The sequence below is a fragment of the Chelonoidis abingdonii genome, chromosome 7, assembly GCF_003597395.2.
Source record: "Chelonoidis abingdonii isolate Lonesome George chromosome 7, CheloAbing_2.0, whole genome shotgun sequence".
NCBI lineage: Eukaryota > Metazoa > Chordata > Testudines > Testudinidae > Chelonoidis > Chelonoidis abingdonii.
The window spans coordinates 29,561,492-29,586,975 of NC_133775.1; the positions used below are offsets into that span (position 1 = coordinate 29,561,492).

At 39.0% G+C, this 25,484-nt stretch overlaps 1 protein-coding gene across 3 annotated transcripts in view; it reads left to right on the forward strand.

Moving 5' to 3' along the window:
• The window catches only part of PRKACB (protein kinase cAMP-activated catalytic subunit beta), a 118,264-nt gene that overhangs the window by 83,896 nt on the left and 8,884 nt on the right, over positions 1-25,484 (forward strand). For all 3 annotated transcript variants that reach the window (XM_032798853.2, XM_032798852.2, XM_032798854.2), the window contains exons 2-9: positions 1,061-1,122; positions 2,116-2,244; positions 8,575-8,673; positions 14,560-14,642; positions 15,246-15,372; positions 17,907-18,002; positions 19,725-19,847; positions 22,737-22,901. In XM_032798853.2, coding sequence (XP_032654744.1) covers positions 1,061-1,122; positions 2,116-2,244; positions 8,575-8,673; positions 14,560-14,642; positions 15,246-15,372; positions 17,907-18,002; positions 19,725-19,847; positions 22,737-22,901 — 884 coding nt within the window. The remainder of the gene's footprint in view (positions 1-1,060; positions 1,123-2,115; positions 2,245-8,574; positions 8,674-14,559; positions 14,643-15,245; positions 15,373-17,906; positions 18,003-19,724; positions 19,848-22,736; positions 22,902-25,484) is intronic.

The window sequence follows — 25,484 nt, forward strand, 5'->3', positions numbered from 1 at the left end:
TATCTATTCTTTGAGTAAGCAAACAATAGGAACATCCTGACTCATCACATGATTGTTTTTAGCCAGTCATAAAACAGTATTTTCTTTTTAGCCGCAGAAATGACAATATAGTTTCTGTATACTACTCGGAAAACGCTTGATTATGTTGCATTTTTTTTAGGAATTACCTATCGCAAAACTCATGAATACAGACAACCTACCACTGCTAATCTCGTGTTATGTGGAGTGACTCCAAGAAAACAAAACAAACATGAGTTATTAATGGTGATTCTTTGAATGTTTCTGAATAACAATAAAAACTGAAAAAGCCTGTTTTTCATTGCATCTGTAAAATATCCTACACTGATTTGGCTGATAAAGATGTAGGATTAAAATATCTGAAAAGTGATCCTGGATTACAGTATGCTAGTGCACATTTTAAACAGTCATCCAGAACTGTACTGTTGCTACATTGCTTTAATTTCAAATGGGAAATTAATACCTTAAAAGTTTATTCTCTGACTGTGGGCATCTCTAATGTGCCGTGTTGTAATCCTGTGTTTTGTCTTTGCTTGCAATAATGCTGTGCAATTTGTACTTTTGCTTGCAACCAGCCTTTAAATAAAGGAGATGAGGCAGGGAAAAAAGCAATGAGAACTATTTTGTTCTCCGGTTATTCAAAGTATAACTTTAAAAAAAACTTTGCCTTAGGTGAATGTAGATTATTTGCAAAGTGCAGGTTTTTCCAGTCAATTTGAGAATGCTTAACATCTCCTTAAAGACTGCTTGCGTGTACAGTATTGTGGGTCATTAGATTTAAAGTAGATTAAGTAATTTATATAGAAATATGTAGTATTCCAAAAGAATTAGGGGTCTACTGGAGATACTGTGGAAATCTTAAGAGATGCTGGTGCTTGCTTTGTGTTTAGTAAAGGTAATTCTAGTATTTAGTGTACGAGAACTGAAGAGGAGTTTATCATGTACTTTTATTTAAAGAAACCATACTTAATAGATACATGTTTGAAACAGCTGCATTACATGTTTAGTGAATTGAACTTGAGAACATTTTTTGTATTTTCAGTGAAAGAGTTCCTAGCTAAAGCCAAAGAAGATTTCTTAAGAAAATGGGAAAGCCCCCCTCAGGTAAGGAATTATGGTTTAAAATACAAATACATTGCATGATTCTGACTAGTAGCTTTTCTGGAAATGAGTTCGGTATCCAGTACTCAGATACTACTGTGGTGGGCGCTACCGAAAATTAAAGATATTTTCAGTACAAAAACTGTTGAGGGAGTGTCCATGCAAAGAATTTAACCCCATTATTTGTTAATTGCAGTTGAGATCAGCAAAGATGCTTTGGTTGTTGGTCTCAGAAGCTTGGGAAAGAGCATTTTTAGTGATAGGTTTGTTGCTATGAAATAAATTTTCACTGACAATTTGATAGTTTGAATCTCGCCACTCATGTCCTATTACAACTGGCTTTTTGTAACAGAACACATTGATATATCCTGGACATTCCCCTTGGAAATTTCTCTCCTGGTTGGTAATCCTGTGGCTTTAGGGAGAAGTTTCCCTCTGAATGAATGAGAGTGCATAGTTTATGCTTCCTATTTGGAGAAAAAGTTGTAATTTTACTGACTTTTCAAATAGCATTCAAATATTGAGGTGATCTCTTTTATAAATGTGTTCAAATATGAATTCTAGACAATGTATGAATAGTAGTTCCTCAACACATTCCCACATAGAATTCTCTTTAGCACTTAATTTTGGAAACTTGATGATGACTGTAATCTTTTGCAGGTTTGTTTTCTTTTTTTTTGTTAACATCATGATCTCTTTGCAGCAAAATTCTCACTGCTTGCTGCATAACATCTTGATAACAATATTTCGTCATTTTTAAACATAAATTAAGTCCCTTTCTATTTTAATGCAAGCACTATTGCAATTCTCTCAATCCAGGTTCATTGTGTGAAATTATATTAACGTTAGTTAGCCCTCTAGTTTTTTAATTTTGACAGAAGAAATTGAATCTGTCCTCTTTGATAAATGACTTCATTTCCCATCACTAAGTGTCTCTGTGTACCAAAATTGTAATCATTATTTATTAATCTGTTATACTTTTTTGTGTACATGTAGAATACTGCTGGCCTAGATGATTTTGAGAGACAAAAAACCCTTGGAACAGGATCATTTGGGCGAGTTATGTTGGTGAAATATAAATCCACAGAACAGTATTATGCTATGAAGATACTGGATAAACAGAAGGTTGGAGCATTTTATAATTATACTAATTTGTGTGGTTAAAAACTGTCTTTGCCAGCAGAGAGCATGCCGTTCATTGAAATCATTATCTGTGGTCTGAAAAAATGTTGCATCCTATTATTTTCACGTTTCATGCTGTTACGATGGGTTTTAGCTGGCACTTCTGCCTCTGACAGGAAAATAGTTTTGCTTTTCTTTAACAAGTCTGCAACACAATTACCTTGTCCTAAAGATTCCATTTTTTTTAAAAGGCATAAGTAAAAAATAAATCCTGCGGGCTAGTCATAGCATTTCATACTTGTATGCGGATGTCTAGTTCATTCCCTGACTCTTTGGATTTGTAGTGTTTTGAAGAGAATATGTTTTGTTCATTTGTCTTTTTTTTTTTTTTTTTTTTTTTTTTTTTTGGTCCATTGTCCCATTGTCTTTTCTCATGTGTTCTTTTTTTATGTGGATTTTTTTTTCTTTTTTTATAACCTGTTTTGATTATGGCTGTTACTTAATCGCAGTTAACGCCTACAATTAAAGCAGAATTCATGCATTAATCACATGCCTGGGGGCAGGGTGAGAGGTATCAGCAGCAGGAGGGTTGTGCAGCTCTGGAGTTGGGGGAGGGAGGGCTAGAGCAATTCCAGCCTGCAGCTTCCCAGGCAAGAGGGGGACTGGAGCAGCCCCAGCCTGCAGCGTCCTAGACCCCAGAACAGAATGGCCAGTCGAAAATGGACCCTGGCAGCTCCAATCAGGCTGCTAAAAGTCCGATTGGCCACAGTGGGTGGCTCCGCACAGCTCCTGCAAGTGGACTGCATGTCCCGCTGGCTCCTAGGCCCAGGGGTAGCTCGGGGGCTCTGCGCATTGCCCGTGTCCAATGGGAACTGCACAGTTGGAACTTGAGGCGCAGGCAATGCACGGAGCTCTCCTGGCTGCCCCAGCGCCTAGGAGCTGATGGGACATGCTGGCCACTGTGGCCAACCGAGAACTGCAGCCAGTGGGAGCTGCTAGGACTGTGCCTGTGGACAGGGGCAGCGCATGGAGACCCTTGGCCACCCCTGTGCCTAGGAGCTGGAGGGACATGTCACCGCTTCCCAGGAGCCGCCTGAGATAAGCACCACCCATAGCCTGCACTCCCTCCTGCACCCAAACCGTCTACCCCAGCCTTGAGCCCCCTCCCATACCCAAACGCCTTCCGGGAGCCCGCACCCCCTCACACAGTCCAGTCTCCTCCCAGAGCCCGCACCCCTACCTCCTGATCGAGCCCAGAGCCCCCTTCTGCAACCCAAACCCCTCATCCCTGGCCCCACCGCAGAGCCCACACCCCTCAGCTGGAACCCTCACCCTCCCCCACACACCCCAACCCCCTGCTCCGGCTGGGAGCCCCCTCTCATACTCAGAACCCCTTGACCCCACCCCCCAGTCAGAACCCCTGGAAAAAAATAAATAAATGGTATTCTAACATTATTTAACAATGTGATGAAAACTGATTAATCATAATTAATTTTTATTATTTTCTTGGGTTTTGCCCCTCCTTGTTTCCCCACTCAACAGAAGGCTGCATGGACAGGTGAACTTAGTGCCAAGGAAACAAAGATGAGCAGCGTGGGCCAGTTGGCTGTTTGAATTTGCAGCCCTGTATGCGTGAGCTACTCCTATGTCTTGCTGGAGTTTTGACTGTTGGGAAGGCAGTCATTTTTGAAGGAGTTGTCTGCTGTACGTCCTCTATCCAGGGTGGTGCAGCTTTCATGGCTTCACTGCTGCTACTCTGCCCCCTAAAATAGTCTGGTACCACTAGATTGGGTAATCCTATATGTGTGCTAAATATATATTGTCCTGGCACTACATTTTAAAGAGTAAAACTTTTCAAGTTCAGAGAATTTGACAGACAATTTATTAACTAGATATAACTAAGAGATTTTGTTTTGGCTTGAGTCTGATTAAATATATACTATGTGTAGTGCTCTTTGCTTACTATAATTAGTACTATCAACAGTTCTAATAGTATATAAAGAAAGTCTAATTAGTTGTTTCTTATTAGGTAGTTCCCACATTTTTCAATTATGATTGTTCAGGAATGTCTTTGCTTCATAGCAGCCCTTAGCAATGATGTTTCACAGAATATGCTAAAAAGATCATGTTAAAGTACATAAACAGCTAATTTTAAAGATAACATTTTTGCTTTTAATTATCTTTTGCTCAGATGTAACTGACTAGGGTTTAGATGGAATCTGCTCAAACATTCTTGCATAAGCAAACTTATTGTGCATAGCAGTGGTTCTCAAACTTTTGTACTGGTGACCCCTTTCACACAGCAAGTCTCTGAATGCAACCCCAGGTATACATTAAAAACACTTGTTTATATATTTTTAACACCATTATAAATGCTGGAAACAAAGCGGGGTTTGGGGTGCAGACGTAAAGCTCATGACCCCCCATGTGATAACCTCACAACCCTTTCAGGGGTCCCGACCCCCCATTTGAGAACACCTGGTGTATATTGAGCTTCTAAAATTGAAAATTATCTTGCTACATGTTGATACAATGTAACTCAAGAACTTTGAAGGACACTTTGGATCAAGAGTCCACAAATTGTTCATAGCGTGGACCACAAGCTGATAGAGGTTGCCTAGGTGGATCATTTCATCTCCATTCTTTGTACCATAGTCAACCTCCATGTTCATTCATGATCATATATACATACCTGTAGCAGCTAAAGTAATTGCTTAATTAGAGTGTGTCTACACTGGCAAGTTTCTGCGCCACAAGTTATGCCACTTTTATTAAAACATTGGAATTAAGTCACTATTGCATGTCCACACCGTGCTCCTTGTGATGCTGGAGCGCATCCACATTAGCAGCTTTTGCAACAGCAAAGACAGCAGTGCACTGTGGTAGCTATCCCACTGTGCAACTGTCCGCAGGGTGCTTTGGGAAGAGTTTGCAATGCCTCATTGGGCAGGGGCAACATCACATGCTGCAGGTTTCCCAATCCCATTGTTCCATGGGCATCCTACTACATTGCCAGCTGCTTTTCAACTGAAGTGTGCTGCAGGGAGGGACTGTGTAACAGGGAGTGTACGTGTGTATGGAGGAAAGGAGAGAGACTGTGTGTTTGGGGGGACAGAGAGTGTGTCAGCGTACTTTCTTGTAAGTTCAGACAGCAGCAGGAAGCAACCAGTCCTGGGGTGGGGGAAACTCCAAATCAGCCCCCTCCTTCCTCTTTCTACAGCACACTCTCGCTCATTCTCTCTTAATCTCACACACACAACATCAGCCCCTACCTTCCTCCCTGGGCGTGCGCGCTCTCTCCCCCCCTACACACACACGCACACACACACACTCTTAAAGGGGAGGGGCGCTTATCTCCAGGGCAGCTGAGTTCAAAACAATGAGCAGAGCTGTCACTTGAGGCATTATGGGACAGCTCCAGAGGCCAATTACAGCGCAGAAAGCAATCAACTTTCTACACTGGCAATAGAGCGCTGGAGCCTCTGTGCAAATAGCCTTATGACTCTCCTCGAGGTGGGTTCTTTTGCAGCACTTCAACTGAGAAGTTTCTGTGCACAAAGTGACTTGGCAATGTGTGGACGGCTGCAGTTTGAGCGCAAAAAGCTGTTTTACTGCACAGAAACTTCTCAGTGTAGACAAACCTTTAGATGGAGGAGTAAATCTAGGAAAGAATTGAAAATATTTTTAGCTTTCTGATTTAGCAGCTGGAAATAAAGAGGAGAGCCAACACTATGCACAGCTTTCCACAGGCTACAAAGAGAGCTGCTGTTTTATACATTTGCTATCTTTTGAAAATTGAAATGCCTTGCTAAGGTTTGAATCACTTCTGTTATGCCACTCTCCATTTTATTAATAGTTGTTTTTTATTACATCTGCTTTAGATTAAATAAACACTATCATTTGTTTAAATTTCATTTTAAACAAAGTTGGAATTTTAGGATGCAAAGTCATTGTTAAAATAATCTAACTTTTGTTTATTTTGGTAAAGCATATTTTATGGTGACAGGTTTTTATGGTTTGCAGATAATTTTTCATCTAGAACTTGTTCAGGAATATAATACGTGTAAGTCAGATTGTAAGGTCCTAAGATTAAGACTTCTCATGTTTGTTTGTAAGGCACCATAACACATTTATGATACTGTAGAAGTAATTTAATGGAAAAAAATACATTAAAAGAACATTATAAAGTGAAGGGCTCCAAAATTAGGAAATGTCAGAATTAAGGTTGCCCATGCAATTTTAATTCAGTTTCTTGCACATACACATTATCTATATAATAAGATTCCAGAAATGTCAATCCATGTATTACACTGAAGCCTAAAATGGCGAGTCAGCGTGAAGAAATGGAAACAACTACAAACATGGCTGAGAGCACTTTTTGTTGAGTATATTACCAGGTTGTCATCACTGGGATTTGCAGTCTGTTACTATCCAGGTTTTAAGTTCTCAGCCATTTTGACTTTTTAGAAATTACATCCCTGTGACAGCAGAGTGTATATCTGTGCCATGCCAAGAGTTCTTAGATCATTATGATATTAGAGGTCAGTCAAACAGTCACCGCACTTACTCCATGTTGAATTCTGGTTACCATCTTGCTACTGTGTGTGATGTCCTGTCATCTAAGAGAGAGAGGAGGAAATCTGACTGATTAAAAAAGAGAATTGTGTGCAGTTTTCAGTCAGCTGAAGAAAGTTGCCTTCCATTCCACAAACAAATGAATTTGATATATTTCCTTCTCAAAAACTCCACCAGATTCAGCAGTTACAAATCCCTTGGAAGTCCACAGAGTTTGTGGTCATGGGGGCAGCTTTTGTCTAGAGTCAATAACAACATAACATGTTGGACCCTGAATGTCAGGGGTGATTCAGTGTTTCCTTTCTGTATTCTAATTCAGCGTTAATCAAAGCTTAAAAATGTAATTAAAAAAATTTGAATTATGTCCTTCCTTGGTACAGCATATCTGTAGAGTGATGTTGCTTGGTTATTTTCGTTACATAATTACTTTTTTGATAGGGCACACTGAGTTGGTTTGGTGAGTATAAATATCTGGGTTTGTGACTTCTCGCAGAAGAAACATTTAAAACAAAACAACCCCCCCCCCCCCCCCAAGAGAGCTTTCTCATACAAAATTTTGAGGGGGAGGGAAAGAGTGCGCTTCTACATATTACAGCTATTTTGCAACCAAAATAACTAATACAAGTAAATTTTATGACTTGGCTGGGAACCTAGCATATCCGTTATTTACAGTAGTAAGATCAGATTTCTGTTTAACAAAAACACTGTTTTTGAGTGGCTCCAATTTTATCCTGGTTTTTGTGGGCTTGTTTGCTCCGTTTTGTGTTTTGTTTTTTTTTGTTTGTTTGTTTTTAAATCTTTACATGCTACCTACCATTGCTTTAGAAAGCCTATGTTATCTGATAAAAGTAATGCACCTTAGAGAGACTTTAATAGCTTAGTACCTTGATAATGAGATGGGATACAAAGCCTTTCACCTTTAGGTAACCAGTTCAAAGCAAACCCAGAGCATTAGTAATCTAAAGTAATTCTCAAGTCATAAACACATCCATCAGTTCTCACAATGGGGTATTGATAAATTGGGTGATTACTTAATGCTGGAGTTAAATAAAAGGAAATAGAATTATTTCCTATTAGCAATAGAAGAGCAGAGAGCTGGAACCTACCATTTACTGCCTTTCGCCGTAAAGCATTTATAGTAACCTCCAAGCAGAGGACAAGATTCAGATTTTGACACTGTTGTTAGGAGGCCTTGGAATTACTGTATACAAACCCATTGTGAAGTTGGCAGATGCGACTCTTCTGAGTAAGGAAATTATTAGTTAAACCCAGATTTTCCATTATCTTTTCCTGGCTGTGGGTTTTGCAAAATGAGAGGGTTTCAGTCCTATTCCTTGTGAATAAGTATGTTTCACCCACAACTCATCATTAGACTAATCGACACCCTTACTGATAGTCTCAACATCGAATGGCTATGGAGATTCACTACCCTGTCACTGCTACAGGTGACTGCCATCAGGTCAGCTAGGTACATTGTCATGGATGTGTTAAGTTTGCCCCATTGGTTCCTGTGCTCCACTTTTGGGGATATAAAAAGTCCTCCAATTACCAAAGATATCCATTTTCTGTGTTTTAAGAATTGTAAAGTCTCTTAAAATTTTAAGGAAATAAGTTCTAAATATGACTTGTACTAGAAAGCCTTTCATTTAGCCATTTTTATCTACACGTTTTGCACTTCAGTTCAACGACTTTAATATGTTTATTGGAAAACATAAGATCTGTTTAGACTGAAAAATTTAAAAATTATTTATTTGTTAGGTTGTCAAACTGAAGCAAATAGAACACACGCTGAATGAAAAGAGAATATTGCAAGCAGTGAACTTTCCTTTCCTTGTGAGACTGGAGTATTCTTTTAAGGTAAATATTTTGAAAGCAGTTGTTTCAAAATGTAAATGAAGTATATGCTCAAATTTTAGATATGTACAGATTACTTTCTTGCTCAATCTGTAAAGCCATTGCACTATAATGCAGTTACGATAAAGTACATCACATCCTCCTAAGAATTATTATTGCAAAATTATTTTTCTTCTCTGCAATGGGTAATATAAAGTATGTGCTTTGTTTTCAAAATACTAGGTAAATTATGACTAATATCCAGTAATTCATGCTTTTGGTAAAATGTACTTTGCATAAAACCTTTCCATGAAGGGACACTATCAATTTGAAATGTAGCCAATTATTTTTAATGTGTTGTGTTAAGCTTTGCATTTTTTAGTGTAATTTCTCTGATCTCTTTCAGTCATAATAATCTAAATGATAATTGCAAAAATCATTGGTAAAACTTTCAGATAGAAGTAACATTTAAAGTTCATGCTATCCCTTTAACTATGTACTTCTGGGGAGAATTATGCTAAAGCAGAAAAAATTGGTCTTTCTCGATCATTCTTCTTTCCACTATCAACATCAGCCTATATATTTAACCAGTAAAGTAAGTATATGTGTTACATGAAGAAGCATATTATCTATTTGTGTGTGTGTGTGTGTGTTGGCATTTTGGTTGCTTTTGAAAAAGACTCAAAACCTTGTGCCTCTACTCCTATCTGCTAGGTTACAGTCTTTTTTCTCGTTAGGGAGAATAAGGCCTTGTCTATACGACACAATTTGTTGGCAAAAGGCAGCTTTTGTCAATAAAATAGTGGAGGTGTACCACTACAGTGCTCCTCTCACCAACAAAACTCTCCTGCTTTGATGACCAAATAAAATCACCTTGATGAGAGTCGTAGAGCTTTTTGTGGCAAAGTTAGATTAACAAAGTCAGTGTAGACACTGCGTTCATTATGTCTCTGTAACTGCCCTCCAGGATGCATCCCACAATGCCCACCATGACCGCTCTGCTCACTGTTTTGAACTCTGCTGCCCTGCAGCCAGCTACACAGGCAGGCTACTGGCAGCAAGCGCCCTCCTGCCTGGACTACAGGGAAGTGGGTGGATCTCCTTGGTCTGTGGGGAGAGGAGGCCATGCTAGTTGTCTGTGCATCAGCTTCTGTCTCAGGATTGGTTGTTTCTGGCTGCTGTCTGAATTTGTAAACAGCGTGCCAACACACTCACTCTCCCCCAACACACACTGTCTCTGTAACTGTCACACATACTCACTGTCTCACACTCAACCACATACACACTTACGTGGGCTTCTTGTGTTAGTGTTCAGCAGTGTCAGTTTGGTCATATTACTGAATGCTACTTTAAAAAGGGATTTAAAATGTGTCACTTTTCAGGCACACACAGTGATCATTACAAGGTTCATAGCAAACAATGCCAGGCTCAGTACACTACAGCAGCACATATTACTGCGGCTCAATGTTAATATGCTCCTCCAGCCGAATAGCCCCCCACTGTGTTACTCTTATATACTTGTGTTCATAATGCACAGCACAATACTGAATAGCAGTGCAGAATCCATGCTTTCTGACACAGATGATTGGGTTGCAGGTTACCAGGGCAGTTAAAAAGTAGTTGTCAATCTAGTAGGATGCCCGTGGAGTAATGGGATTGAGAAGTCAGCATCATGTGACACTGCACTTGCCCCTGCCCCCATCAGGCCTTGCAAAACTTTCCAAAAGCTCCCCACGTCCAGTTGCACAGCGGGATAGCTACCCATAGTGCATTGGTCTGTGTCGATGCAAGAGGTGCTATTGTGGATGCACTCCATCGACACAAGGAGCATAGTGTGGAGATGAAACAGCAGTTCAATTACAGCAGTGGCTGTATGTCTGTGTAACTTGTGTCAACAAAACTCTGTAGTGTAGACAAGGCCCAAAATTCAGTAAGTATCAGAGAGATCCATGTTACACATTTTTTCTTGATGACACTTCGTAACATCTAAAATGAGGTAGACATACAAGAAATAGAAGCTATAGAGAATATGAGGGAACTTAATGTTATGATCTTGTTGATTAGGTGACATTTTAAATTCCTTCTCTTCAGATTATTTTAACAGGAGGTGCCTCTTAGCTATGAAAAGTGTGTGTATAGATGGGTGGTGTGCAGTGTGTGGTGTATGCTTCAGAAGCTTGAGCTTTCCAAGAGTCAGTTACATATCAGCATCTTGGGAACTGAGGATGCCCCCTCTATATTAGAAAGGTCGTCAAAATATTGTTGTAAACTAGCCATATACCCTACGTGAAATTCAATATAATTCCAAGTATCCAAATTCCCTTTATCTGACCATCCTAGTTACCTGAATGCACAGCATGTCCTCCATGCAGCCCTGTGTTAGTGAATAGCACTTCTGTGTGTTCAAATGCCCCGTTACCTCAAACTTTTGGGTGCCCCCAAGCCAGACAGGGCAGAAAAGGTGGGAGAGTTGCATTGTATGTAGGAGAGCAGTATGACTGCTCAGAGCTCCAGTATAAAACTACAGAAAAACCTGAGAGTCTCTGGATTAAGTTTAGAAGTGTGAGCAACAAAGATGATGTGGTAGAAGTCTGCTATAGATCATCAGATCAGGGGGATGAGGTGGATGAGGCTTTCGAGACAAAGTAGAGGATTGGGCCAAAAGAAATCTGATGAGGTTCAACAAGGACAACTGCAGAGTCCTGCACTTAGGACGGAAGAATCTCATGCACTGCTGCAGACTAGGGACCGAATGGCTAGGCAGCAGCAGTTCTGAAGAAAAGGACCTAGTGGTTACAGTGGATGAGAAGCTGGATGAGAGTCAACAGTGTGTCCTTGTTTCCAAGAACACTAACAGCATTTTGGGCTTTATAAGTAGGGGCATTGCCAGCGGATCGAGGGATGTGATCATTCTCCTCTATTCGACATTGGTGAGGCCTCATCTGGAGTACTGTGTCCAGTTTTGGGCCCCACACTACAAGAAGTATGTGGAAAAATTGGAAAGGAGTCAGCGGAGCCAACAAAATGATGAGGGGTCTGGAGCACATGACTTACAAGGAGAAGGCGAGGGAACTGGTTGGTTTAGTCGCAGAAGAGAAGAACTGGTGGGAGGGATGGGATTTGATCATGCTTCAGCTACCTGAAAAGGGGTTCCAAAGAGGATCTAAGACTGTTTCAGTGGGAAGAGATGACAGAACAAGGAGTAAGGGTCTCAGTTGTATGGGGGAGGTTTAGGGTTGAATATTAGGAAAAACTTTTGCAGTAGAGGGTGTAAAAACACTGGAGTAGGTACCTAGGGAAGGTGGTGAAATTCTCCTTCCTTAAAGTGTTTAAAGGTTTTTAAGGTCAGGCTTGAGAAAGCCCTGGCTGGGATGATTTAGTTGGGGTTTGGTCCTGCTTTGAGCAGGGGCTTGGACTAGATGATCTCCTGAGGTCCCTTCCAACCCTTATATTCTATTCTATTCAGATAAATGAGCGCGTGCTGTAAACTGATGAGCAAAGGAGAACTTGAAAATAACTTGAGAAATTTTCAGGTTCCAGTGCAGTGGAATGTTTCAAATGAACATCAGTTACTTCAACGACAATCTTTATGCTCCATTTGGAAGAATGTCTTAAGTTCAGGCTAACATCGTCTGCATATATGTTTTCTGAGATACATTTATATATCTCATGGAGGCGTGGCCCTAATGAGAATAATAGAATCACAAAAGTGTAGGGCTGGACGGGATCTCAAGAGATTATGTAGTCCATCCCCCTGCACTGAGCCAAGGCCCACCAAACCTAGGCCATCCCCAAAAGGTGTTTGTCTAACCTGTTCTTAAACTTCCATTACCTCCCTTCGTAACATATTCCTGTACTTTCAGAAAGCTTTTCCTAGTATCTAACCCAAGTCTCTCTTGCTGCAGATAAATCCCATTAATACTTCTCCTACCTTCAGTAGACCAGGAGAGCAATTGATCATTGTTTTCTTTATAATTATCCTTAACATATTGGAAGACTGTTCGCAGGTCCCCACTCAGTCATCTTTTTTTTTTTTTTTTTTTTTTTTTTGGAAGATTAAACATACCCAGTATTTTTAATCTTTCCTCATAGGTCAGGTTTCCTAAACCTTTTATCACGTTTGTTGCTCTCCTCTAGATTCTCCAGTTTGTCTATGTATTTCTTAGTGTGGCACCCAGAATTGGACACACTACTCCAGCGGGGATGTAACTAGTGTTAAATAGAGCAGGACAGTAATACTTTGCACTTACCTTTATTTAATTTCATTTTATCAAAGTCGTCTTTCATTCTAATCCTGTCCTCCAAAATGTTTCCAACTCTTTCCAGCTTGGTGTCATCCACAGATTTTATAAGCATACTCCCCAGTCCATTATCCAAGTCATTTAATGAAAATATTGATTAGTTCTAAACCCAGGACAGACCCCTGTTGGACCCCACTGGATATGTCCTCCCATTTTGACAGCAAATCATTGATAACTACTCTCTGAGCATGAAGAACAGTACTTGTGGCACCTTAGAGACTAATAAATTTATTTGAGCATAAGCTTTCGTGGGCGTGGTTTGTCAACCAGTTATGCGCTCACTTTATAGTGATTTCTTCTAGACTACATTTCCATAGTTTGCTTACAAGAATATTGTGGGAGAGCCTCAAAAGCTTTACTACAATCACATCTACAGCTTCCCTCCTATCCACTAGGCCAATAACCGTGTCAAAGAAAGAAATTAGGTTAGTTTGGCATGAGCTGTTCCTGACAGATCGAAGCTGGCTATTACTTATCACCCTATTACCCTCTTCATGCTTACAAATTGATTGTTTAATTTGTTCCAGTGTCTTTCTAGGCATTGACATTATGCTAACTGGTCTATAACCCCCTGTCCTCTTTGTTCCCCTTTTTAAAGATAGTTAGATACTATGTTTGCCCTTTTCCAGTTCTCTGGTACCTCACCCAGTCTCCATGAGTTCTTGAAGATAATTGCTAATGATTCTGAGATTGCTTTTGCTGGTTCCCTAAGTAAATTGGGTGAATTTCATCAGGCCCTGCCAATTTGAATATACCTTATTTGTCTGATTATTTTGTTCTCTCCCTGTTCTGGCTCATGCTCCAGATTGTAATTAATGTTAATTCTATTAAGCATCTGGTCACAATTAACTTTTTTAAGAGAGGACTGAAGCAGAATAGATATTAAACTAACCATTGGACCACTGCCTGAACTGAAGTGCATTCCCTGGGTTAGTTCTATTTTCCAAACAATTGTTAGAGGTCCACTAGAAGGAGCTGCCCTCTCTTTCTAAACAGTGGTGGGAATATACTTCTCTAAAGATATCAGACCAGATCCTCAACTAGTTTATTTCTGTGTAGTTTCATTGATTTCAGTGGAGCTGTGTTAGTTTATTCCAGCTAAGGATCCAGCCGAGCATTGTACAGGATTCGCACTCCTGGATCTTACAATTTACCATGAGACTGGTTGAACTCTCCTCTTGCTTACGGTTTTTAAACCTTTCAGATCAGTGGTAGCAGGGCAGAACATAAACTAAGCCTTTTCTGGTTATTATATGCCACCTTTTGTTGAGTACAATTACAATCTACTCAATAGATTATAAGCTTTGTAATGATACCTTATAAGAGACCTTTTGCATAAAGCATATTCCAGTAACATTATATTCACACTCATTAGCATATTTCCATAAAACGTATGGAGTGCAACGTCACAGTGGTGATGTCTGTTTCCTGCGACTGACTTTTCCACCAACTACTGTATGCTGTTTTGTGTTGAGTATGTGGTTAGAGATTAATCTTTTACTTTTTTAGTAAAAAGTAAAATGTGTTTTACTTGAAAAATTGTTTTCTATAGAGATTCTAGAATATTGAATTCTTAATATTTATGTGTATCTTTTTATTTGATTTTTAGGACAATTCTAATTTATACATGATTATGGAATATGTCCCTGGTGGTGAAATGTTCTCACATCTAAGAAGAATTGGAAGATTCAGGTAAGATGCTTAATTAGATTATTCCTTCAGAAATAAAAATCTTAAATTTCTAGTTTATGTATATTTTTTCTTGAAACTGTAATCATTAAGAAAAAGAGTTTTAATTACATAATATGGGTACATGCCGTTTAATTTTTCCCCTTGTCATTGAGCTGAAATCATGCAATGGATTACATTTATTAGTTTGCAATTAGTTAATATAGGCTTTCATAATCTGTACAAGAGAGAATCCTGGGACGAGTGTATTTATTGTCGTTGGCAATGTTTTTGGTTTCTAAAAGTTAGTCCAAAAGACGGGTGAAATGAAAACATCATTTTGCAACAAAGCAGAAATTAAATAAACAGAAAGATTTATCCTATGGAGCACATTACCCCTTGGCTTGCATGTGCAATTTTAAATGTTATAAATCCTGGAGGATTGAGATTACGGGCATTTGGATACTAAAATCTTGTTGGTTCCCTTTGTTCTTTTTCTATCACATAAATAACCAGGAAACAATTGCTTGATATTTAAATTGTCTACAGCTTTAAGAATGTGACGTTTTATATTGTAATTACGTAAGGCTATTGTTAAAGGCATAATAATGTTTTAATTCATTGCAGTGAACCACATGCACGGTTTTATGCAGCTCAAATAGTGCTAACATTTGAGTACCTCCATTCACTAGACCTCATCTACCGAGATCTAAAGCCTGAAAATCTTTTAATTGACCAGCAAGGATATATCCAGGTATGATGCAGGTGAACATTTATGTATTTCAGAGTTTTGTATTATGCTGGAGGTTGGGTATTTCCTAGCAAGTGCATCTATGAATTATGGGCAGTCACAAACCTTGTTGAAGCTGGTAGATGTGACAATCATCTTCCATTCTGGCTAAATGAGGGAGTGATTAAACGTCCATATGTGTAGTAATGGCTGAAATAATGAGAAGCCACTGCCCAAATCTCTGACCATTGTGGGAAGGCTAGAGTAGGAGCTGAACTATGCAGTTTGAAAAGTTTTTCCTTGGATCTGAATGCAAGTGAAGGAGTGGGTATTGTTTGGTGGAGCTGTTTCTGGCTCACAATCACAAACACTCAGGCCAACAGAAAAGCAAGCAAAGAGCCAGGAGAGACAATAAGTGAAGCACTGGTGACTTGGCCTTCAGAGGGAACCAAAAGAGAGCTTTGGGGGCAAAGTTCTGATTGCGAAGAGGCTTGGAATTGTGAACAAAGAAACTGCCTCCTGTTGTTTGATTCTACTGTGTTTAAGGAAACAGAACTTTGTGTACATTATTTATAAATATACAGGATGGCATCAGAGAAATAACTCACTGTCATCAATTTCGCCTCCTAATGGAAACAACCTGCAAGACCCCAAATATTTGCTAACTGCTCACACTAAAAAGAGGTAAAAACGTAGGTTTATACAAACATTAATATTTGAATCTCACAGTACAACTGTTGAACTCAAATAGCAAGTTCTTGAAGTTTCAGGAAAACTCCCATAAGGCACCTCCACATATGCCTCAAGCGTGTTAACTGTGCATTGCTTCAAACAACATAACTGCAAATATAAGTTCTCTCTTGATAAGTTTGATTGATTAACAATGTGACTGAAATTATAAAACAGAAAACCTCAGTAGTTTGTCCACTCAGCCTGAAAGCATGAATGAAAAAGTACAAAGATCAGTGTTTGTGATTTGGCTATTTCCAGTAAAGTCTTCGTAACAGCCATCTGTCTTTGCACGAAAGAAGAATATGTATTTGTCTTATATTGAATAAGTGGTTTTGGGATCATCGTAAATTATTTTTTTGAGCAATGGCAGGTCAGATTATTTTATTTTATTTTTGGTGGAGGAAGAAATGCTAACAAAGATATATGCCCTATTTATCTAGGTGAAAGTTCCAGTCTTCTTCCACATAAAGAAATACCATAGTAGTGGAGCTATGGAAACGTTCCTCTTCCATTTTGCATCTCTTTGTGTCTGAAGGCGTTTGTACTGAATAGTATATAATGTCTGAGAAAGCATTTCAGAGGGATTGTATCAGAAGTTACTATCATCTGAAAAGACTTCCTTTATGATAGCTTACTCTATTAGAAATGTTACATTTATGGTGCCAAAAGGGTACTGTGACAAAGTTCTTCTCTACCTTGGTGGTCCTACACTTACTGGCGGATTTGCTCACCTCACAGATTCACCCTGTGGGTTGAGAGAGAGCCCAGAGACCTTCCCCTCTGGTAGAAGCCAGAGTCCAGGTCAATTCGTCCTTTGTTTGGTCAGCACTTGGGAGGTTTGGGGGGAACCCGGGCCTGCCTTCTACTCCGGGTTCCAGCCCAGGGCCCTGTGGACTGCAGCCGTCTAGAGTACCTCCTGGTACAGTTGCATGACAGCTGCAACTCCCTGGGCTACTTCCTCATGGCCTCCTCCCAACACCTTCTTTGTCCTCACCACTGGACCTTCCTCCTGATGTCTGATAACATTTGTACTTCTCAGTTCTCCAGAAGTATGCCTACTCACTCTCGGCTTCTTGCATGCCTCTTGCTCCCAGTTCCTCACACGCACTTCCTCTCCTCTGACTCCCTTTGGCCTGACTATAGTGAGCCCTTTTATAGCATCAGAGGCCTTAGAGTCAGGTGTTCTCATTAGCCTGGAGCAGCCCCTGCTCTGGTCACTCACGGAACATAAAACTGCGTATCCAGTGGCCAGTATATCTCCCTTCTACTACTCTGCTGTTCCCAACTGGCCTGACTCTATCACAGTACATATAATCCTTATGCAACTTTGCAGTAAAAATCTCCCAGATTTTCAAGGAGTTCCTGATCGCTTGACCACCTTTTTTTTTCTGATCCAGTTGTCGAGTTATTAATGGCATCTACAGAAGTTGTGACCCATTATCAATAATCACATTTTCAGCTATATTTAATAAGACTGAAGTAACAGTAAGAACTAACTTTTAATACAAGTATAATTCATCTGTAAAATAATAATCCATGGTTATGTCTCATTGCTTTGCATTTTTTAATACAGTGGCTTGTGCTAAGGGTGGAGTACCTGCCATATCTATCTTTTGTTTAGTTTTATCAATTTTTTCATAAGCTTTTGTCCTAATTAAAGATCAAAATAACTGGCTAAACAAGATGAAGTCTTACACCATATTGAACAGGACATAAATGGTGAATTGCTTCTGTGGATGAAGATATTTTTCAAAACATCTCCCAAATTGAATCTTTTTTTAAACTACACTTAAAAATAATTACAAGTACTTTTCTTTGTGCTCCAGGTCACAGACTTCGGGTTTGCAAAAAGAGTAAAAGGAAGGACTTGGACGTTATGTGGAACTCCAGAATACTTGGCTCCTGAAATAATTCTCAGCAAGGTATTTCTATATATAATATTAAGAACAAGCACTGTCTTGTTGTTCAGGCTTGACATTTGATCCAATTTAGATTTATTTATTCTAATGATCGGCATCTGAGGCAGTTGCAATAGCTAGGCACCTGTGAAAATCAGTCCCTGAATTGCCAGTCCTTCGTAAAGTACACAAAATGCTATCCTCTGTGTTAATTAGAGATTATTAAAAAATACTCCAAATTATCTTAATGCAACTTTGCAAAATTCTATTCTCATATTTGCAAGTAACTTTTTGCAGGGCAGGAAGCAAATTATAATTAGGAGGTTTTTTTCACTAGCATTTTTCATAAGCGTATGCCAGTTTTGCCTGCTCTGGTATATTTTCATGTTTTAATGAACTAGTTAAAAAATTCCAGAAGGTAAACAAACCTGCCTACTGGATAAACCAATAGACATTTGGGAATCACCCCTCTGAGGGAGTGTTTCAACCTGTAAGCATTATGCATTAGATTGTCTTCCTTTTTTCTTTTCTTTTCTTTTTTTTTTTTTTTTAAGTCTTTTTAAGTATAAATAAAAAAATCAAATGTGACACTACTTTTTAAGCGTAACTGGCTTATCTCACATCATCTCTATCTTCAAATAATATAACAAGTATCTGAATGGAGAAGGAATTATTATAAATACTTGGCTTTTATGTAAAACTTTTTATCCATATATCTCAAGTGCTTAACAAAGGAAAGCAAGTATCATTATCTCTGTTTTACAGATATGCCCCCTTATTACACAATATCTTATCTATTGTCTGTAAAAGTGAGTTGAAAATATTTGTAACCTTCCAAGGCCTTGGTGCAGGGTGATGGTTCTCTTCAAACGTTTGGTGGTGATAATAGTTCTTAGCCCTTGTATCTTAATACGCTTAACATGTAAAGCAGCACAGGAAGCTGTGTTCCTTCCTTTCTCACTTTAGCATATTGATATTAATTTTTTCAGGGAAGACACTGAAGCTTGAGCTCAGGTCCTGGTAAGATTTCGCCAAAAGAAATTTTTTAAGTTTACTGTTTGTAAATGTATATGTAATTTAAGTAACAGTAATCTATATTTTCAGAGTAAACAGCTTTTTTAAAAAAAAGCTTTTCAGATAAATTTTAAGTACAGGTCAGTTAATAGATGAATCAGTAACAGCTGAATAACTATTTTAAAACTGGTTTCTATTAAAAGCTTTGAGAGGTTCCATTTTAACTTAACTAATAAGTTTTAAGATACTAAAATAATAAGAATGAAACAGTATGTACATTGCTAGAGGCATGATTTTACTTAATGAAATGTCTTTAATTCGCTCTGAAACTAAGTTTCATGTGATGAGACTGCATTCAAATAAAGACCTGGGCCCCAATATTTCTTCTCTGTGGGTGGGTTGCTATGTGGGTGCTATTTGTGCTTTCTTCTGGGTGGGTGGGTGCGTTGCTGCACCTGTGCAGAGTCCCACTGGTTTCACTGGGGCTCTGCCCAAGCACAGGTATCGGTTCAAGAAGTTTCAAGTACTGAGCCATGAATAAATCTCATAGTGTATCATCCATGTGTGTTTTAAGTCATCTACAAACTGGAGGTCATGAGGCAATTAATTTTGAACTATTCTGTGTTTTAATGTTTTATACGAATACTATATATTTTGTATTTATAACTCTTAAGGAACTCTTAAATCTTATTAGCTATGGTAAAACAGTAATATTTCCCCTTTATCTCTCAGGGCTACAACAAAGCTGTGGACTGGTGGGCATTAGGAGTGTTAATCTATGAAATGGCTGCTGGATATCCTCCATTCTTTGCAGATCAACCAATTCAAATTTATGAAAAGATAGTTTCTGGAAAGGTATGCAAAAAGGGTCTATTTTAAAAAAATCTTTGTTTTGTACCATTGTCCTTGCAGATCTTTTCCTGTATCCTGATTATCTACTGAGTAGATCTACAATTCACTGATTTATTAGAGGTTGATCCATTTAGATAGAGAATTAGAAAAGTCCATTACATGTACTTTTGAATCCATGGACATCCTTACTGCAATAATAATTTTTTAAAAGTGCATACATTTTTTAAGTCTCTGAAATATTGCTGTGTTTACAGTTTAAAAACTCAGATTCTTGCATTCCTACACCCCAAATTTTATGTTTTTGTGTTTAAAAGAGAATGGCTAAATAATCCAGTAAGTATATCTCACAAATCCACAGGATCAGTGCTACACCACGAACTTTGGACGGTCTCTAGGACGCACCCTTCAGTGTGCCAAACCTGCAAAGGGTCTCCCTCTTCCTGCACAGAGTAGGCCACGTGGCCTCACTGCCTCCTTTAGACCGAACGTCCGGGGCCCCAGCACTCCTCTTTCACACCAGGAGGTCTGCTGAGCAAATCCAACTGAGATAGACTCCTGGTAGAGACTTGTGTATTCTTCAGAGACTAATGAACATCACCAAGCATTTGCAGTGACACTCAAAGTGTTGTCAAAACTGTGGTTTATTAGTCAACACAGCAATGGCAATCCTTAGGTTAGCACAGAGAAAAGAAGGTTAAAGCATAGCTAATTCCGGTTAGCCCTACCAAATTTGTGGTCTCTTTTGGTCAATTTCACAGTCATAGGATTTTTAAAATAGTAAATTTCATTATTTCAGCTATTTAAATCTGAAATTTCACTGTATTGTTATTGTAGGGATCTAGACACAAAAAAAGAGTTATGGGGGGGTTGGAAGGTTATTTGGGGGGGGGGAGGGGTTGTGGTACTGCTGCCATTATTTTTGTGCCGCTGCTGGCAGCAGTGCTGCCTGCAGAGCTGAGCAGCTAGAGGTCCTGGCTGCTGGCTGGAAGCCCAGCTCTGAACCCAGAGCTGCTGCCAGCAGCAGCACCTGTAGTAATAAGGGTGGCGTGGTATGGTATTGCCACCTATACTTCTGTGCTGCTACTGGTGAGGAGCTGTCTTCAGAGCCTGGTGCCTTGCCAACAGCCACCGCTCTCTGGTTGCCCAGTACTGGAGGCAGCACAGAAGTAAGGGTGGCAATACCATGAACCCCCTAAAATAACCTTGCGAAACCACCACCACTCCACAACTCCCTGTTGGTTCAGGATCCAATTTGAGAAGCGCTGGTCTCCATGAAATCTTTACAGTACAGAGTAAAAGCACACAAAAGACATTGACATGATGAACAGCCATATCACTTCATTCAGTGATCTCATCAGATCTCCTAACTTAAACAGGTTTAACTGGTTCACCACTTGTACAAAAGATCTTGGAGAAAACCCAGGTGGTGCTGGTGATTTAAATACTGGCATTCCTCCTTCTAAGTCAGTATGGAACCAATGTTGTAGCATGGTGTTACAGAATATTGCTTCTGAGGAGTCTATCTTTTAGATGAAATATAAAATTGAGGACACTCGTGATTACTAAATTCCCTGTGGCTCTTCTTGTAAAAATAGGTTATTAATTTCCTTGGTTACATTTTGCCTAAAGTATTGACTTTTAGAATGACCACAAATGTCAATAAAACTCTCTTTACTGAAATATTCTTTAAACTACCTAGTCATTAAAGATTTATCTTCATATTGGAAAAAGAAGGTTGATTTTTGCAGTCATTGTACCTAAATTTTCTCTAATTTTATCATTCAATATTTTTACTGACTCTGGGAAGGAAGGATGGTCTAGAGCATTGGGCACTGGATTTTAACCTCAAGAGAATTGGGTTCAGTTCTCAGTTCAACCACAGATTTCCTATGTGACCGTGGGCAGGTCATTTTACCTACCCTTTGCCTCAGTTCCCCATTAGTAAAATGGGATTAATATTTTCCTGCCTTTCAGAGTGTTTTGAGGATAATATACATTAGTAATTGTGATGCGCTCAGATACTACACTAATGAGAGCCATACACATGCCTACACACATAAGTCAGAGGAACATACTTAGCTCTCAAAGCTGCTGATTTTACCACATCTCTTCACAGATTAAATAATTCTGTGCATTGCATTTAACTCTTGTTAATTATTTAATGACATTTCATAGCTACAGAATACTGTTGACCAACTGGGCATAGTGAGTGCCAAATTCTGGAAGTGTGGACGTGGCAAGACACCTTTTTTTCAATTTCAGATCCTGCATTAGATTTTCTGATGGTTCTTCTTGGATCATTTAAAGCCCTGTAAAACTATAAAGTGAAACCTGTATCAACTGGATCTTTTTTAAACACTATTGAAGCACAGTTCATGCTAACCTGGTTTACTTTGCCAGTGCAGACTGGATATGACTATTTTGTGTTTGAGATGGTCTGTTAAATAGTCACAAATTTACTTTGACAAGACAAACAAACTTTCATGTGTTTAAACAATGCTCAGAATTGTTCAGCTAAGAGTTTGATTGGCAGTGTAGGGGAATCTCTAGAGAGATTATAGTATAAATAAATTTCTTGATTGAATTCTCACATATGACTTCTGAGTGTGCAGTTAGCAACTAATTAGAAACTAATTAGATGCATCTGACGAAGTGGGTATTCACCCACGAAAGCTTATGCTCCAATACTTCTGTTAGTCTATAAGGTGCCACAGGACTCTTTGTTGCTTTTTACAGATCCAGACTAACACAGCTACCCCTCTGATACTAGAAGTGTCGAATGACTCCACAGTTTTAATTTATATGAGCATTGTTCTCTTTACTTCACAAAGGGGGAGGAAAAAACAAATGTAATCTATGCTGTGGTGGTAATTTATGGGTGTGTTTTTTTAGGTACGGTTCCCATCACACTTCAGTTCAGACCTGAAGGACCTACTAAGAAATTTACTCCAGGTCGACTTGACCAAACGATATGGAAATCTAAAGAATGGTGTAAATGACATAAAGAACCACAAGTGGTTTGCTACAACAGATTGGATTGCCATTTATCAGAGAAAGGTAAGGCACTTCCTCATCTAAATAATTAAAATTATATGCATTTCTGATTTCATTAAGCAAGGTCAAAGTTGGCTATTTTAAATTGTATTATGAATTGAAAAGTTAGCACATTTGACCCATCAAATTCAGATGTTCTGAGAAAAGCATGATATTCTTTGAATCCTGAGGAATGCATTAAATTACAAAGGACCAGTATACTTATCCTAGGCACCTCATAAACATCCATGCTCCCCTAATGCATGGTTCATGCTCTACTGTAATTTCTTTCTTGCCCATCTTCAAAATGAGCGATTTCTTGCACCTCTAACTTCTACTTAATCCTTAACATATAATGGCTACTGAAATTGTCCCTCCCACCAAGAAATCTTTGTTATTTGCCTACTTGTTCTCAGAAGCCAGCCTGTTCTTCAGCATGGAGATGCTCTGGTCTTGTTGCTCTTCTTTGGAGAGGGTCCAGAGAAGAGCAACAAGAATGATTATAGGTCCTGAGAACATGACCTATGAAGGAAGGCTGAAAGAACTGGGTTTGTTTAGTTTGGAAAAGTGAAGAATGAGAGGAGACATGATAGCAGTTTTCAAGTATCTAAAAGGGTGTCATAAGGCAGAGGGAGAAAAATTTTTCACCTTAGCCCCTAAGGATAGAACAAGAAGCAATGGGCTTAAACTGCAGCAAGGGAGGTTTAGGTTGGACATTAGGAAGAAGTTCCTAACTGTCAGGGTGGTTAAGCACTGGAATTCTGGTTAAACACTTGCCTAGGGAAGTTTTAGAATCTCCATCTCTGGAGATATTTAAGAGTAGGTTAAATAAATGTCTATCCGGGACGGTCTAGACAGTATTTGGTCCTGCCATGAGGGCAGGGGACTGGATTCGATGACCTTTCAAGGTTCCTTCCAGTCCTAGAATCTATGAATCTGTAATCCAGGGATTTGTCTCCAACCTCTGCTATTATGCACCCAGCCTTTGCTGTCACATACCTTTCCTCTGCTGTTGTCTTCTGAGGCAGAGGACAGGATTCAACAGCAGAGGTGGATCTCGTTAATCTTGAATACATAGAAGATTTTCTTCTAAATTGTCCCATTGTTTTTCTAGCAGTAGTGCAGTTCCAACAGTGGTAGCAATGTTGGGAGCCCTTCTAGTGGTTGGATGCAGGGCTGGATTTACACTTTACACACTCCACTAGACACAGCATGTTCGGTGTCCCTGTCCCCCGTCCCATCTCCTCCCTCCCCTCCTCCCCCCGCCTACAGCATGTTTTCTTTAAAAAATGAAACTTTTAATCCACTTTTCACTTTTAGGTGCCCCTAGAATCCTGGTGCCCCTAGGCACATGCCTACTGTACCTAATTGGAAATCCGGCCCTGGTTGGATGTCAGCATTTTTACTGTAGTGTTTTCTAGACCCATTCAGAAGCTGCTAGGGCTCCCATTATTGCTCCCACTGTTGGAGATGTACCAGAATGAGACCTTTAGAAAATTCTCGTTATAGATACAACTGCCGAGAAGGGTGGTAGAAGGGGAAGATTTGGTTCCTGACAGAGTGAGTGAAGCAGGATGGGAGTTACTGCAGGTCCTACCTTCCAGCAGTTCCCAGAGTCTGCTCCACTCTGGCATAGTGCCACTTTTGTAGCATCACTAAGCACCTGGAAATTAGACAGTTCCCAGATGACACACACCTAGGAAATGAACAGTTTCTTAGGTTAAACTAGTATTTTTCTGTCTTTTAAGTAGGAAGTACAATTTTAAAATCTCATTGGTTTTGTTCTGAAAATTTTGAGAGCAGAAATAATTTATTTTGAGACATTTGTCACAAATGAGTTTTTATAGTCAAGTGACATACTTCAGTGAATATCAGTGTCTTCTTCAAATGCTAACAGAGGTGTGAAAGTGCTGTTATAATAATTTTTAAAAATTCTTTTAAAGGCCAAACCTAAAATCTAACAATAGTTTATAAAAAGAAACTGGTTGTTTGGTTACACAAGTTGACAGAACAGTAGTTGTTGTAATCACTAATGTATTAATTACTATCAGACAGGGTACTATTAACACATCTTGCATTCTTTGTGTTAAGTGGAGACATTTTAAGAAAAGATTTAACATTACAGAATTGTAATTATCTCTTCTCTGTGTTTTTAAATGCCCATTTAGAACACAATTTATATGCAGTGGGGATTCATCTGTGATTTTTTTTTCCTATAATAATAAATTAAATATTTTACTATTTTGTTACATGTGCTTAACCTCACCATCCTATTGTTATCGAAAACTTTTTTTTATCAGAAGCAAGAAATATCACTACTTTATATTACCATTTGTAAAGGATTTGGAATACTAATGAAGAATGGTTTTGCAATTAATTATAATAGGAAATATTATTAGAAGGCTAAAACAATAATAGAGTACAATATTAATATTTCAGGGTGTATTGAAATCTAGAGATCAACTCTAATTTTTGTTGCCATCTTTCCACAGACTGTTTTCACCAATGCTTTCTTATAGTAAAGTCACTTGCCTAAACTGGACCTATTCTGCATAATGAAAAAATAGTTCCTTAGCAACTAAAATGGTATGAATAGTGCCGTTGTGT